The sequence below is a fragment of the Anarhichas minor genome, unplaced genomic scaffold (assembly GCF_050575085.1).
Source record: "Anarhichas minor isolate MPS153535 unplaced genomic scaffold, ASM5057508v1 ptg000003l, whole genome shotgun sequence".
NCBI classification, from domain to species: Eukaryota; Metazoa; Chordata; class Actinopteri; order Perciformes; family Anarhichadidae; genus Anarhichas; species Anarhichas minor.
Window position 1 is genome coordinate 7,998,147 of NW_027466449.1, and position 17,155 is coordinate 8,015,301.

At 45.5% G+C, this 17,155-nt stretch overlaps 1 protein-coding gene across 4 annotated transcripts in view; it reads left to right on the forward strand.

Moving 5' to 3' along the window:
• The window catches only part of rarga (retinoic acid receptor gamma a), a 29,552-nt gene extending 13,827 nt beyond the window's left edge, over positions 1 to 15,725 (forward strand). For 2 of the 4 annotated variants that reach the window (XM_076096106.1, XM_076096113.1), the window contains exons 2-8: positions 9,508 to 9,656; positions 10,075 to 10,216; positions 11,238 to 11,401; positions 11,757 to 11,933; positions 12,228 to 12,432; positions 12,682 to 12,840; positions 13,061 to 15,725. In XM_076096106.1, coding sequence (XP_075952221.1) covers positions 9,508 to 9,656; positions 10,075 to 10,216; positions 11,238 to 11,401; positions 11,757 to 11,933; positions 12,228 to 12,432; positions 12,682 to 12,840; positions 13,061 to 13,419 — 1,355 coding nt within the window. In that variant the 3' untranslated portion in view covers positions 13,420 to 15,725. Of the gene's footprint in view, positions 1 to 3,576; positions 3,927 to 3,984; positions 4,431 to 9,507; positions 9,657 to 10,074; positions 10,217 to 11,237; positions 11,402 to 11,756; positions 11,934 to 12,227; positions 12,433 to 12,681; positions 12,841 to 13,060 lie in introns of those variants that run through there. The other 2 variants (XM_076096121.1, XM_076096129.1) reach the window with 2 other exon arrangements.
• The last annotated feature ends 1,430 nt before the right edge of the window (positions 15,726 to 17,155 follow it).

The window sequence follows — 17,155 nt, forward strand, 5'->3', positions numbered from 1 at the left end:
CACTTGTCTCTGAAAACAATTATTCTAATGCAACTAAATGAGCTGTTTGATGTAGAAGATGAGTTCAACATGAAATGCACAAAAAACTGAAACATGAGAGGAACTTTTTTTGTTCTGTAATCGAAAAAGCACCAAATGTTAGTGTGCAGTGAGTGGATAGAGAGCCCCTATTTTGCTAAGCTGCCGTCTGGGGAAAGGCGCACGAGGCTATGTATCTATAAGTGTAGGTATTTGTATGTACAGTATGTGCGTTTCTATATGCATTCTTAATAATACTCTATATCAAGAGCAGCTGTAAAAAATATTCACTGTATTATATTACTTTACAGCATGGAAAACATTTTCACAGCAGGAAGCCATTTTCAGGATAAGGACTCGGTGTATCACACCACCTTGCTAACAGATCTGTCTCAGTTCTGCAGTCATAGCCAAGGCCATTAATAGGCAGTGCCGCCTATAAATAAACAGTTTCAATCCCTGCAGTTGCTTAAAGTTATTTCCATAAGCCCCCCTTTAATGTGTTTTTTTGTTTATGCATAAATATGAGTGTGTCAACCTGTGCTTGCGTGTGTAGAGTCTATATGTGAGCTCCTATATGTCAATGTATGTGGTGTTTACGTGCCTGTTTGGCTGGCGTTGGGCACCCAGACTGCTGTGTCAAATCCAGAGACAGACAATGTGCCAGGCTGGATTCCACAGACCAGTGTTGGAATCCAGCTCTGCTCTAACAGCAGTTTATAGCCCCTCAACAGCGTCAGTCACACCACTGTAAATAAAACTCATCAACCACCGCGTGGAGGCTGAATCTGTCACATTGGACGTTCTGGCCATCTTCGTGAATTTCTTTTTATAAGTGTTTCACAAGAGTGCCTCTGCTGAAACACTCCGAGGAATCCCGTTCAGGCTGTTATGAGGCAACTGGGCCAACAGTTTGCCCTTCTGTATCAGCAGAGTATATAATGTGGACTTTCGTAAGTTCTTTCACAATAGTTTGCTGGTCACGGAGGTATTGTAGCTGCCCACCCGGACACCCATGTCTGGCTGCTACTATTGTAGCTGTTTACTGGCTGCCAGGCACATTTTCCCTTGTACAAAGGCGTTGGGAATTGGCAGGGAGTGTGTGTATGTGTGTGTGCGCGCGTTGTACTCATGCATGCATGAGGTTATTTTTCACTGGTGAGCACGCAATGTGCTGTTGTGCACGTGTATTTGTGTGTAGCATCTATAGGAGTGTGTGTAAGTCAGCTCGGAGCCATGTGTGAGCTGAGTGTGAAGATAGCAGTTCTGTTACCATCATGTTATTGACTGACAGCTTGGCTCGAGCGTTGCTAGGGGCTCACTGTTATGAGAAGCGGAGGGCTCGGACAGCCATGCCGCGACTAGAAACCCAGACGAGCCTGACTGTCCTCCCTCCGTGTGTGTGTGAATGGGCTGTGTTTACGCAGCCGACAGTGTTTGGCAGGGAGTGGTGGGCGGCCGGTGCAGTACAGCTATAATCTGGGCTCAGGGGTGGAGAGTGATGGAAGAGAAGTTGGCCGAGGGAGGGGAGGGAGGCCCCCTGGTGTTGTGTTCACTTAGACATTAGTCAAATTGTGCCTATGTGCAACTGCCATGGCCTCTTGTCTGGAAATGGTGCATGAGTTAATTTGTATAAACTTGCATTAGTTCATTCTTTTGTGTGTACATTTTGCCTGTGTAGATCAGTGAGGGGGAACAGGTGTGTGTGTGTGTGTGTGTGTGTGTGTGTGTGTGTGTGTGTGTGTGTGTGTGTGTGTGTGTGTGTGTGTGTGTGTGTGTGTGTGTGTGTGTGTGTGTGTGTGTGTGTGTGTGTGTGTGTGTGTGTGTGTGTGTGTGTGTGTGTGTGTGTGTGTGTGTAAGCTAACATGACTGTAATTGTGTGCTTAGCTGACAGTTTGGGAGTTTTTTGTGTGAAAACATGAATGTCAATGGAAAACTTAACAGATGCCACTGTGTGCATGTGTGCCCGTTTCTGTGTTCGCTCCCTGACTATGTTTACAAGTGCAGGTTATTGGTAGAAATCAGGTCAAGGCAGGAAACAGGAGAATGTGTTCACATCTTGAAAAACTTTACATACAGCTGGTCAGTGGTCAGATTTCTCTCCAACTTACTGTAATATGTTTTAACCAAAAACACAGTTTTTCCTTTTACTTTGCGCATGTGTCTGCATTTTACAATTTGTCTACTCCACAGCTGTGGAAAGTGACTTATCTATTTTATTTTCTGTTTAGCCAGACTTTGGATGTAGTAATTTTGAATACAATGCACAATAATGACCTTTCATCCCGCTCCATTGCATTCACAGCAATGCATTCCCTGTGCTGGCTCTTTGTCATGCACACATGTAAAGGAAAACCGACAATTACTGAATTGTGTGTAAACATCCCTGCAGAAGTGCATTCTTACTTACACGCATGACACACACACACACACACACACACACACACACACACACACAGGCAGGTATAGTTGGACACAAAGAAACAAATCACATGCTCTTCAAACTAGCAGATAATATGTCCATGTCTTTACTGTAGTATTGCCTGTGATTGAATGAGAGCCTGTCAGTAGGCCTGGATTCATCAGCACCATGCTCCACTGCTTGAGCACCTCACTTGCCAGAAAACACTGAGAGAAAGCCTGCCAGACAGACAGACAGCCAGTTAGACAGGAAGTGATCCAGCAGAGGCGTTAGGGGCTGCTTGAAGTGATGTATGCCTTGTTCAGGAACGCTGAATGAGTTAAGGGTGTGCTTCTGTTATGGGAACTGACTGAATGGGCATTGCTTGCTTTCTCGGTGATGTATTCTCTGAATGCTTATCGTCCAAATATCAAAATGAGATGTGTTGCCTCACATTAATGTCACATGGAACTTCCAACACACCGAGAGGCAGACAGAGAAGGAAATGAATCACTGCAGGGCCTCTATCTGAATTTCTTGTCTGTGCTCAGACAGGCTCCACCCAGACGCAGAGATGGGCAACCTGTTGGCGGTTGGTTGCCAAGCAAAAGTGAAAAACTCTGTTATGCATCATTGCTCCACTGAACCACTCAGAGCAGAAGTTTCTCAGAGCGACTCCTATGTCTGGTATGACTCAGAGTGTTGGTGCCAGTGTTGTAGTGTTTCTAAAATCACCCCGTGCGTATGTACTTCTAGTCACTGAGACGTCAGGAAACCAGTCATTTTCTGGCTGCCCTCTCACTGTCGATCTGTTTTTTTCACTTTCAGTCTTTGCTTTTGACTCTCTCTCATAGTGCTGCCTTTAAAGTCCTTTGTGAAAAGAGGGAGGAAAACTGTAGCTGTAAAGCCAAATTGTTAGATCAAGATATTAGATAGATGGCTACGCCGGGGCAAAAAGAAAGAGGAAACGCTTATTGTAGTGTGTGCGGATGCTTTGGCACATTCATTTACATGTTAAGTGGGAATGAACTGTGTTACTACTTGTGGATGTGCTTGTTCCTTCCAATAAGAGGTTTGCGTTTGCATGCTTTGGTCTGCGGTGCTTCCCCAATGAGCTGGAGTGAATACTACTGTTGTTGTTTACGTTATCCTCCTTTCCCCTCGCTTCCTCTGACAGAGCAAGGCTGCAGCCGGGGCTGGGCTACTTCTACTTTTGTAGGTTTCTATTGTTGTTGGGAGGAAGCAATAGCTATTGAACGAGTGCTGGTGGACTTGCCAGAGACAGACAGGTGAGAGCCAGGGCTACAGATGGTGAGAGGAAGTCTGGGAGGACGAGAAACAACCTGAGGATCAAAGGACTCAGGATTTGCCTCCCATGTCTCTCCTGTCCTCTCTCCTCACCTCGCCTGTCTGCCTGCCGCCGCTCTCTGTCTGCTTCCTCGCCTGCCCGTGAGTTGTCCTGTCTACTTGACATGATCAATGGCCCAAGACTGCGCCGGATTGCCAGGTTTGGGTTCACTCTGCAGTCACCGGAGGAGAGCTGTGTTCCTCTCTGTCTTCTGGTGGGCAGATGAAGAGTCAGCTTGAGCTCACCACAGGGATGAGGGGGCAGATTTTTTCCACAGATCTGCACTTGACTGTCTGCTTTTTTTCTGCACTTGCCCTAAAAGGCCACTGACTAAAATCCTTTCAATGAACGTGTGTTTCCTTTAATTTCCTCTCTCCTTTTAATACCTCCTTCCTCAGGTTTTGTTCAAGGACATTTGAAGGAAACTTTTTTTTTTTTTTTTTTGCTGGGTTCATGTGGGACAGGCAGCTCAGCTCGGTGGGCAAGTTTGTCCGTTTGAAGCCAACTCGTGTGTTTCTTGACAGGGTTGTGTGGTGCAGGAAAAGGGGGGCGCTTGCTGCCAAATGTTGGCTTGGCCGACTCCATCAAGAAAATATCAAAAGGCCCTTTATGAGGTGCTGTAAAGAAGAAAGGGTGTTTTGAGAGCACCAGCAGACTGCAAGGGTAATTCCACTTTTTAAAATGTGCCCTGAGGATACAGGCTTATCCCACCTGCTGCCTTTCCTGCTCTGCACTGCTTGTACACTTTCTTCGGGGGAGCTGTAGATAAAGACGCGCGTGTGTGTGTGTGTGTGTGTGTGTGTGTGTGTGTGTGTGTGTGTGTGTGTTGGCAGGAGTTTGTGCGCCATGTCACGTTGTGTCAGTCTCAAAAGTAAAAAAAAATAAAACAGCCATGAACATATGCCAAAACGTTCTACTCCTTATATCCGTCTGGTCTCAGATCATATGTGTGCATCATGTGGGTTCACACGTGTTCGTCTCTCTCTGTGTTTCATGACTTTCTGCTGGTTCTGACAGAAGGGTGTAAATTCCTGAAGGTGTGTGTGTGTGTGTGTGTGTGTGTGTGTGTGTGTGTGTGTGTGTGTGTGTGTGTGTGTGTGTGTGTGTGTGTGTGTGTGTGTGTGTGTGTGTGTGTGTGTGTGTGTGTGTGTGTGTGTGTGTGTGTGTGTGTGTGTGTGTGTGTGTGTGTGTTTCTCACTACTCCTAGCCAGCTTTATGTGTTTTCACCGCTCAAACCTGAGCAATCTCCTGGTCGACAGCCCAGTTTTATCATAGACCTTGTTTTAAAAGACAGCTTAGCGGGGCCTCTTTACAGGCGTGTGAGTGAATGTGTGTGTGTGCCAGTAGGAGTCCAGGTAATGAGCTTTCTGACAGCTGTTGAAAGGTGTTGCTACTGCTCAGCACCTTTTAATGAAAGCATCCCCCCTCCTTGTCAACACACACACGCACACACACATTCCTCCCTCACTCCTTCCAGCGTTCAACTTCCCCACCATATAAACCATTTCTTTCTCAGTTGTAGGGAGGTTACACTGTGAGTGCTTGTGCAACTCGACACAATAGAGACTTGATAGACCTCCCATTTAAAAGCCTGCAGGTGACTCAATTGTGTGCAACAGAGCTTGAACAGAGCAGCAGTATTATTTCGACCTGTGGGAAATGGAGGCGCATGTAAGAAGGTGTAGCAGCGAGGGACACAGAGAAGTGGCTAGAAAAGCAGTGACGGAGATCCTCCGGAAAGACTGACAAGAGGAAGGAAACTAGGCTGTTGTGTGGGACCTTGAAGCAGAAGCCTCAGAGGGATGGCAGGAAGACGTGGGCAGAGAAGGAGAGTGAAACTTGCTGGCACTACTGACAAGGGTGTGGTACTTTCTTTTCCTCTTTTACAAAGCCCAGTTCTTCATAGAAACCTTTCAGTGGGTTTCTGGTCACTCAGTCGAGCCTGTGGAGCTGTAGCCTCTGCCATGGGGTAGAGAGGGCCAACGGCACCCTCAAAGGCCCCACCTAGTGTGCCAGCAAGTCTTCCAGCCCACTGTTCGCCATCCTCTCTCAATCTGCTCCCCTTCTGCCACTGCTGTCTGTCCAATGCCCACCCCTCTTTTCACAGTGAGCCCTACTGTGTGCCTCTCTCTCGCACACTGCCTTCAAGTCTCACACACTCTTTTACTGCTCGGTGCATTCGACAAGAACACGCAAGCTGTACAAGCTGTTTAATGAAGGTAGAGATGGAGACAAAGGCCCCACATGCCTGTGCTTGCAGTTTAACACGGACAGAAAATAACTTCCACACAATGAGCTGCCCCCCCACACACACACACACACACACGCACAAACGCACACACAAGGAGGATATTTTAATGGAGAACAGTGGAGCTCACTATAGCGCACTGTTACAAACAGTCCTGCATTTGCAAATCAAATAGAGGCTGCAAAGATTGGGCAGGGCCGCTGGCTGGAGTTGCACACAACATAAACACAGAAATCTGTCTGTGCCATTCACTCATGTACTTTAATGTATGGACACTGTCCTCACATAGCCTGTGCATTTGCTGTCACATGCCAAGACTAGATTCTGGAACAGCGTCCCGCTGAAGATTCAATCATACCAACAAGTCACGTACACATAATCTGCAAGCCTATTGTGAAAGAATACTTGTAACCCTGCCAGAATGTCATATGCTGCTCAGTTAAAAGGAGTGTGTTGCAACACAAAGCACAAGCTGCATCGTCACGGTCTTTGCTCACATACATTAGAAACACCCTTTCCAGTTGAGTGAACAGCAGGCAGCTTCAGTGTTACCAGAAAGTTTCCTGTTTTTCTTTATAATCTCTTCCTATTCAATCTTTTTCCTTCCCTTTGTATCTGTCGAATCTAAAGGGACGTCAAATGGCCCAGTTGACCTGACCTAGAATTTAATGCAATTGACCTAGTTGAAGTCACCTTCAGCCAAACAGCTATTTCTGTCGTGGGCAGTTACATTTCACATCTAATGAGGTTGTTGAGAATGATGTACTGCGCATCCCACTCACGCTGAAGCACTTTAGTGTAATGCAGGGGAGGGAGGATTGTTGTTGCTTGTAGCCAGTGAATATTATCCTCCCGAGGCCGTTTGTAGTTTGTAGCCCTTGAACGGTATCCGTGAGTGTATTTGACCAGGGGATTAGGCCTGGTCAGTGCAGCTGGGCCACTTGTGCACAGAGAGCATTGAGAGAAGGGATTAGGGAGTAAACTGATACTTAGCAGGAAACGAACAGTGGCTACTGGTAACACAACTATCCCTCCTTCCTGCCTCTCTTATCCTCTTCTCCTCCCCCAACAACAGCAGCCACCCACCTATCCCAGTCCTCTCATCTCATCCGTCCGTCATCGACTCACAGGCCTCGGCCGGCGGATTGTCATGCAAATGGTGCCCCAGGCCTCGGAGCGCTGATAAGGAGGGCCTCTCATTTCACAGGGCTTTGTTTTCTAAACAGCGATGAGCTGAGTTGAGGAGACTGGGGAAAGGGGCTGCCTGAAAGGGCTCTCTCACTGTGGCGCCCTGGGGTAAGTGGTGCAGGGGATTTGGATGGAGCGGGCTGAATGAGGCGAAGTCTGGGAGGCGGGTTCAGGAGTCATGTTCTCTGGCAGGAACCAGGTTCAACGTGTTGATGGAACCTGATGTATTTTCTCTCTCATCGCTGCCTGAGTTTTCTCCAGCATGGCCTTTCTCTCTTTGGCTCGCTTTCTTCCTCCATTTAGACGGTGTCAGTCAGTGTTCGTTCCTTGACGCCACATATGGTTTGTCCTTTTCTAAGGGGTTGTCAGCACTCGGTCTGGAGCCTCATTTGCTGCTGTTATTATTGCATAAACACGGAGGTTCATGGCACGTTCAGAGGGTTTCTGCTCTCCCTCTGACCCTGCTGCTTTGTTAGATTCTGGCCAGGGAGATATGAGAACTGCTGTAGAAACATTCAGCGGGTGTAAACTTCAGGTTTGAGATTGATTTGCACATTTGGCTTCGGTATTGCTATTTAAACTAATGGAAAACATCTTTGCCTCCAGCAAAGTAAAGCTTTCAAAGCAGGAATTTGAATGTGGATTCTGAATAGTGAAATATAAAAATGCATATGAAAAACAGATGTTTGAGCAGCGGGCCACAAATGAAAAAAACGTTTTCTGTTTCTATCATTAATGAGGTAGTAGCTGGGCAGTCACAGCAGCAGTGGTACTAATGGTCAGCTTGGTCTTGAACAAGACTTGCCCTCAGGAGCAACAGGGTCTTCTCCTCCACCTTTCTCCCTTTCCCCCTCTGCCCCTTTCTCTGTTTTTTATCAAATTCCTCTTTTTATTCCCCCTTTTTTTCTTCTTTTTGAAGTCTCCCCTCTCTTGTAAAAAGACAAGCTGGTGGTTCTTGCTTCAGCCTTGGGTGTCAGAGAGAGAGGGGGGGGGGGGGGGGGGGTGTAGGTTAAGTTTAGGCTAACCCTCTGTGCTTTCCATTGAAGGTGCGGGGGGGGGGGGGGGGGGGGGGGGGGCAGTAAAAGTTAGAATTTTAGAGCCTCCCTGTTTTTTATTTTATGATTGGCTTTTTTTACGGGTTGGGAGCTACAGCTGGTGGTGTGAATAGCTGCCCAAGGTGACCGAGTCCCTATAAAGTGTAGGCCAGCCGGGCTGGGGCCTCCAGTCCAGCCATGGGACCGCCTTTATAGGCCGCCTTACGAGCCTGGGCCTCTATTAAAACCTGGCAGGGCTGCACTGAGGAATTTAGGGCCAGGAAACAAGAGAAAATAGGGTTTGTGTGTCAGGGGGTGGTGGGATGCAGTATTGGGGGTTGAAGTTTGAGGGTAACTAAGGGTGAGAGTTGAAAGAGGTGTTGCTGGGTAAGTGGATGTTCAAGTGTGCAGCGTATGGATTCCATACTTTCCCCGAGCAACATGTGTGTCCGTGAGTTTGTGCAGGCTAGCATGTGTGACGAGGATCTGGTCCTGTGTGTGTGCAGCAGCTTATGTTTCTCAGGGGAAGTATGGAATCCATACGCTGCACACTTGAGCATCCAAAAGAGCCTGTATGTGTTCCTCTTTGGAATATATTGAAGTTTAATGTACCATAGCAAATATGTGACTCAAGGTTGCTCTGACGTCACAGGTTGTGTTCCAGTTTAAAAAGTAGAAGGAGGGCTTTGCATTCATGCGTGTTCTACATTTCTCTACTCTCTGCGTGCAAGATGTCATCATGAGTCTGTGGAATGAGGAAGAGCCAGCTTTGACTCTTGGCTGCAACAGCTCACTCTGTTACCTGGCCTTATCAGATGGGCTGTCCATCAACAGCGCTCCTGCTTACCGCAGCAAAAAACTGTTTTGTCTCTGCTGTCAGACAATCATTCTTCCTTTGTTTCTCTGTGTTCACACAAAACAATAATCTCCCCAAACATGCACCTGAGTGCACCTCTCTTTCTCTCTTATGTTATCACACAAGAAAGTCAAGCTAAAAAGCAATATATGATCATGTATCTTAATCCACCTCCAGGCCCACCGAACGTAATTGTTACTTAGAATCTCTTGCTGGCATCACAAATCAAATGGAAAAGGAAATGCTGTCAGCTGTCATATCATGTTTGAATGCAGTTGAACACACTCGATTATCCACATCTGCTACATTCATTGACAAGTGCACATTTGACATTTCTGACTCGCCGTAGGACAGGGATATGTGACAAATCATGTGCTCATGTGCTTCGCTGTCTTTTTTTCTTCTTCTCCATAGCGGTGGAGACCCAGAGCACCAGCTCAGAGGAGATGGTACCCAGTTCTCCGTCTCCACCTCCCCCACCTCGTGTCTACAAGCCCTGCTTTGTGTGCCAGGACAAGTCCTCAGGGTACCACTACGGGGTCAGCTCCTGTGAAGGCTGCAAGGTGAGAAGAACCTGCCAGAGCCTTTTGAGCTCTGCTTTGTCTTTACTTATTACATACATTTAGAAAAACGCTGGGTTGCTAGAGTTAGTTACCTGCCTTTTCATCACGATAAGAAGGAAAGGGCTTTATAGTAGGCAGTCTGAAGCTACTTCTGTAATGTGGGTTAGATCGTAGTGGGGGGAAATGGAATAACTAAGACGAAAGAAAAAAAAAAAAGTGAAAAGACCCAATCAGAACATTACAAAGTTTAAAATGTTTTTCACTCTTCACTTTAGGGTTCAGGTTAGAAAAGATAGCGGAAAGAAGAGTTATTCTGAACGAGAAACAGTTAAATAACACATCCTGAATTTGATGACTTGACTATAACACACAATCGTTCAATCTCGTCCCTTTTGTCTCTTGCTTCCTGGTGCTCCAGGGTTTCTTCCGCCGCAGTATCCAGAAGAACATGGTGTACACCTGCCACCGAGACAAGAACTGTCAGATTAACAAGGTCACACGCAACCGCTGCCAGTACTGCAGACTGCAGAAGTGCTTTGAGGTCGGCATGTCCAAGGAAGGTGAGCCCTACTGGACTGGAGGAGCCCTAAGAGATAGAGAGACCAACTTCCAAAACATGGATATTCACTCGCATGTGAATATCCACAGACACACACACACACACAAGACTCTTTCAGTCACAGATCAAGACACAGTATGATATACCGAGTACCTTGGAAACATTGGCAAGCAGTTTGGATTCTACTTAGATCAGATGTTTTACCACAAAGGAAAAGCTCTGACCTGATTCACACAGTGTGAATGTATTGATCTATTAATGTTCAGTCAGAGACTCTGGGAAACTATGCAGCGGAGAGGCAGAAGCAGATGATGAGCCTACCAGGGGTGGTGATCGGGGCGAGGCTGGGCACTGTACCAATCATATGACTAATCTCTTTACGAAATGATTTCTGACTTCCTGTTTCACAACAGAACCTCGCCCCTCTGGCCAGCACAGACACTGCTTTCATTCATAACGACAACAGATCAGAAAACAAGATTTTCGGTTTTCACAAAGCTCATGGTTTCAGGATTCATCCAGTGTACTGAAATCAAAAACCCAGTTGTGACCCGTTTAGTTTGACCTTCTGTGTGTGTAATTGGCAGTTTCTTGCCCTTCACAGAGCCCGTGGGACATGTATGTGGGTGTAATGTTTGTGTGGGATGTGTGTTAAGACCGGGATCACATTGTGCCTCTGCTATTACTGGATATCCTGAGAGGAAGGAAAGTCGGGGAGGAGGAGGGAGAGGAGGCAGAGAGCGGAGGACTGGCTTATGTGCACCGGTCAAGTGGATAGAGAGATGGACAAGGAAGAGAGCGGGTGATAAGAAAGAGATAGCCAGTGTCCGTCCCGTGCGAAAGGAAATATGTTAATACTGTTAAGAGCAGACCTCCGTTGCAACTTAGTTATTTTTTCACAGTGACAGTGGTGAAAGACACAGAGCATGAGTGCTGTGGATGTTTTCACATGTGATCGCAGATAAAGAAGAGGGACATTTCGTAGCTGATGTGTGTTTCATCTTGTTTTTTCTTTAAAAAAGCGGTGCGCAATGACAGAAACAAAAAGAAGAAGGATGTGAAGGAGGAGTTGGTGCTTCCAGAGAGCTATGAGCTAAGTGGAGAACTGGAGGAGTTGGTCAATAAAGTCAGCAAAGCTCACAAAGAAACCTTCCCATCACTTTGCCAATTGGGCAAATATACCACCGTAAGTCACACACACGCACACACACACTCACACACATACCCTACACCACTGTTCACTCATACTGTGTGTGGTAACATTCTTCAAGCTATGCCGTCACTGAGGGCTCCCAGATTGCATGCAAAGATCTAAATTCACCGTAGCTTTCCCAACATAGTGGTGGTTCAACTAATTCAGTTCCCCATTAAGCCATCTGTGTGGCCTCTGAATGATTGATGCAACATGTAAATGGATTTTTTTCCCCCCCTTTGATTGATGTAAAATGTAAATATGTTGTGAGGCTCGGACACGCTAGCCCTCAATGCAGACGGGGTTGTACACCACCTCCGTAACAATATACTGATCTGTGTGTGTTCAGAACTCCAGCTCAGACACCCGGGTTCAGCTGGATCTGGGGTTATGGGACAAGTTCAGTGAGCTCTCCACCAAATGCATCATCAAGATTGTGGAATTCGCCAAGCGGCTGCCAGGTTTCACCACCCTCACCATCGCTGACCAGATCACTCTACTTAAGTCAGCCTGCCTGGACATACTGGTGAGGAACCGTTGTCTTTGTTGTTCCCTTTTGTCCTCTTCACTTGCTCTTTTCTTACAAAATCAGCTTACTTGACAGATGAGGGAATACTTGCATCTGGTGGTGAAAAGTGGTAGTGCATGAAGGTTTGCACAAATAATGCTGAGCCTACTTAATCCTTGGTGTGAAAATAGTTATACACACTAGACACGTTGAGCTAATATCTATGAGTTGAGCTACTGCCAATACTTTGTGCTGCAGAAAACCTTGTTAAATCCCCATTACATAATATTTTTCACCTTCTTGTGCTCACAGATGCTGAGGATCTGCACACGCTACACTCCAGAGCAGGACACTATGACCTTCTCAGATGGCCTGACTCTGAACCGGACTCAGATGCACAACGCCGGTTTCGGACCTCTCACAGACCTGGTGTTTGCCTTTGCTGGCCAGCTTCTACCCCTGGAGATGGACGACACAGAGACTGGCCTCCTCAGCGCCATCTGCCTCATCTGTGGAGGTACTGCAGTGTGTACACACACTGACAACATCAACTGTAAAGGAGGAAGTGGCTTTAGTAAATCTTTGTGTCAGCATTCCTTTCACTGCTTTGACAGGATTAGTATTGCAGAGAAAATATAAATATATAAATATTTGTAAAATGATTTAAAGTATATTAGAACTTTCTACAATTATTAAACTTTTCATGACAATGTACATTTCTGGTAAATAATAAAGACTACAATGTGTTTTCTGCACACTTCATCAGACCGTATGGATCTGGAGGAGCCCCAGAAAGTGGATAAGCTGCAAGAGCCTCTACTTGAGGCTCTGAAGATCTACGCCCGCCGCCGTCGTCCCAACAAACCTCACATGTTCCCCCGCATGCTGATGAAGATCACCGACCTCAGGGGCATCAGCACTAAGGGTTAGTGTGGAGAGACTAATTCCTAGAACAAATTCTGATTTTGAAAAAGGCGTGACCACTGTCATAACCAATTCATAATACCGACAAAGAGGGCTTTGTAAATAAGTCCCTGAATCTCTACTAGCCTCAGTCTTCTGGTGTTTCATTTGTGTCCTCTTTGTGGCAGGGAATACGTAACAGGATTATAATCATCTATCATCACCATGTTCTCTGCTTCCAGGTGCCGAGAGAGCCATCACTCTGAAGATGGAGATCCCGGGGCCAATGCCTCCTTTGATCAGGGAGATGCTCGAGAACCCAGAGGCCTTTGAAGACCAAACAGAGGACAACGAGAGCCCGCCACCTCCGCCACCGCCGCCACCTCCACCACCGGCCCAGGTCAAGCAGGAGGCTGAGGATGAGGACGACAGCTGGGCCACAGAGAACGGCAGCGAGCCATCGCCGGAGGAGGATGAAGACGACGATGACGACGTGGGGGATGAAGATCGAGACAGGGGCTCGGACAGTGATGGGGAGCCCTGGAGCATTCCGGATGCCATAGATGGGTCGAGGAAAGGCATTGTTGGGAGGGCGCAGTGAACAGAGCATTTCAAACATACACACACTCATGCACATACAGGTTCAAACACACATATAAACACACGCGCACACACACGTATACACACACTCAAACATACATTGAGACAAAAACACAACCTCACTCACTCTCCCACCTCAACAAAATGCTGGCCTTCCCTCGTACTGCACATCACCGTGTCCTCCACAGCGGGGCACAGCGGAGCCTTATGTGTACAGACACTTCTAACTCAGGCCACATGGTCCATGACAAGTGAACTACAGAAAAAATAAAGTAAAGGAGAGATGACCGTAAATCATATGAACTCCTGGCATAGCCAAGAGGCAAGTTACCGTGACAAACAGAACCTCTCTGAGAAAGCTTAATGTCTCTTTTTCTTCCACTGTTGTTGTTAATATCGAAATAGGGAAAGGCCAAACCAGACACCAGAATTGAGCAGTTGATTCCGATGGATTACAACAAGCACATTTCTCAAAAGACAACAAGAGTACAGGGCAAAACCAAATCGAGTATGCTAATCTTTTGTTTTTGTGGTTATTGCTTTTGAATATTGTTTTCAATTTTACTTTACTTTTTTTTCAATTTATGAATAAGTCCATACATATCTATATACCATTATATTTTTGTCTTTATTTGTTATTCTGGTTTTATATATGAATCCTTTTAGACAAGTTTTTGAAGAGCTTTCCTGAGAAGATATTCTGAGGGAAAGAAGGGTAATCAGAACTGGCTGGGTCTTCTTTATCAGCTACATATGCTTAGCTGGGGCTTTTTTGGGCACTTTGGCTCACTGTGGATGTCAATGATAATCAACCCAGAGGACTATTGTTATGTTGCAGTGACTTAATCAGTTTCTGTTATCAGGGAATTGGCATTATTCTCGTTGCAGCCGACTAATGCTGTCAGTGCGGAAAGTAAGTATCTTTGTGCCAAAGTTAGGAAAAGTCATCTTGGTAGCATGAGTTTGACTACTGGCAGGAACTCCAGCTACCATCCAGCGATCCTCACAGCAGCGCGGTCACTCACACATGCACTAACACACAAACGCACACACAAACATACATGTCATACGCACACTCCGATCTCACTACCCTCAGTTGTAGCAGATACCTGTCATCAAGTGCCCGGACAAGAGATTTACACTTGACCGAATATGTAGCACTTTTGTGATCCTCTATTCGAGTAAGGCACATCTCGTCCGCCGAGAGTAGAGTTACTGTCCGGGAGCTTATATTTCCGTTAGCATTTCCAAACTGATGACAGCATCAACTGTACAATACAATCAACCTTAGAGCACTCCCCGATGATGTCAGTAGATAAATGCACACTTTCAGCACGGACAAAAAGACATCCATACATACATACATAGCAGCATCGTGCATCAACACAACGATCAAAGACATATGCAAGTCGAAAGCAGGAATCTTCATGTAAGACATTTTGGATTCAGACTCAGGGCTTTTCAGTAAGGACCAAACTCTCGCTGCATTCAGGCTCGCTAGAAACAGGCAATATTTATGTGTGTATTCTTGACTCCGTTTTGATCAGCTCAACTCCATGCGTGTACATAGAAGGTGACAAGTCTGAGAATCAGCATGGGTGCCAGCCCGACTCTCCCATAAGGGGACATATCATCGTAGTCATCATCACTGCGCCGCCTGTGCCCGTGCTGGCACCCAAGCAGAAAACTGCCTTCTCATCCCAAAAGCCATTATATCGTCTTGTCTTCTTGTGTACATCCTCACTTCTCTTTGAACGAGCTGTGGAGGATTATGTGTTCTCATGTATCATTTCTTTATTGCCAAATTGTCTCAGAGCGCGGCTGATATACAGTACAGAGGTTTTTTTTTCTGTCTCTCTTTGAAGCAATATGAACATTCTTTCTGTAGCAGCGAGAGGTCCCATCTTCTTATGGGCAGGTCTCCTCAGTTTGTGCGTGTGTGTGTGTGTGTGTGTGTGTGTGTGTATGCGTGCGGGCATGTGTGTGTGAGTGAGTGTGTGTGTGTGTGTGTGTGTGTGAGAGAGAATGTTTTAACATGTTTTGTTTGAGTCATTGAGTGAATGACCACATCTCTCTCTCTCTCTCTCTCTCTCTCTCTCTCTCTCTCTCTCTCTCTCTCTCTCTCTGCTGGGCTGTCATGATGTCAATGATGGTAATGCAGGCAGAACTTTGAGATTATGTCATTTCATGTTTTTGTTTTTCAACATGGCCAAGGTGTTGTCCACTCTCTGTTTATGTCAACTCTTGTCATACAAAGAAAAGCCATATAAACAGTAAGAGGCACAATAAACTACTTTTGTGAGATTACTGGGCTTTTTTATTTATTCTATTGTTTTGCAAAAAAAAACGTCTGGTATGATCAGAAATGTCACTCATACAAGGAAAACATTAAGCACACAGTCCCTTAACACTGTAAAGTCGTAGCTTTCAGTGAATTGAACCATGCATTACCAAATATATCAGTAGAGGGAGCTCTTGCACCGTTACTGCAGGGCGCACTGCTTCGAGCAGTGTTCACCCTGCATGGAAGAGGAGAGCATGGTCTGCTAGGTCATGTCATGGAGCGCTGTGAGTGCAGAGGCTAATAATTCACTGCCTCCTGCTGGACAAGGACATCAGATAAAGGTCCGCTCTGAAGATTTGTTCTCTGTGCAGTTGGAGGTAGTGAAAAGTCCTATAGTTTTGTCTCACTGATGGAGTGGTTTAGAAGTCAAAAAGTAAATCTGTCTGTTAGGATTTATTTATTGAATTTTAGAAAGGTGGACAACTGAACAGAAAGAAATAGTGCATCTTTTGAAAGATGTACACCACAACAATGATGGATCAGATAGAATTAATGTATCTCAATATTAGATACATTACATGAAACATATCCGATATAAGCAGCCGATTAATTGGTCGTTCATTCTCTGATTTCAGCTTCTCAAATATTATATGAGTATGATTGTTATTATTATTGGTGTTTCAGACTAAACCATTAATCCAAGAAATATCTGGCAGATACATTGCTAATGAAGATAAACAGGTAGCAGCCCGAGTGATCAGTCTGTTTTAGAGTTCTTTCAGGGTGCTGCTTCCAGCTGAACAGTCAGTACATGGTTCAACATGGTCTCAGATTTTATTGGACTCGTGCGATATTTGATCTTGTAGAAGCATCTTGGGTCCAAAACGGAATCTGGTTTGGTAATGACCTGTGAAATGTGAAAGGACATTGCGACCTTAAACTCAACTCAAAGTCAACACATTTGTCAGAATACAATTGAAACAAGCAGATGAATAAAACAAGAATAACTTTAAACATTTTTCAGATTCCCTACAAACGTCACCAAAAGTCCCGAGTTATATTTGTCACCAACTTATTACCTCGAGTACATCAACATCACTGATAAAACCAGCTCTCTTGACATCCTGATAAAGAACAGGAACCCTCTTTGTAGAGGGCTACCAATAGTAAACATCTCTCATGTTTCAGCATACCAGTGTGGGATACTAATGTCTCACCTTGATTTTATTAATAGTTTGAGAGCGAGAGAGAATCAGAAGAGGGTGATAAACAGAGATCAGATCCTATCAATTATATGATTACTTTAATTAACTATCATTAAAGACAGATCAATAATACCAGACTGGAATTAAAATAAGGCCCATACATTACACTATTTTACAAGGAACAATCAAATGGCCTCATATACTGAGCCCCTGGTCGGTGTTGCCATGGGAACCTATGGGAGGGTTTG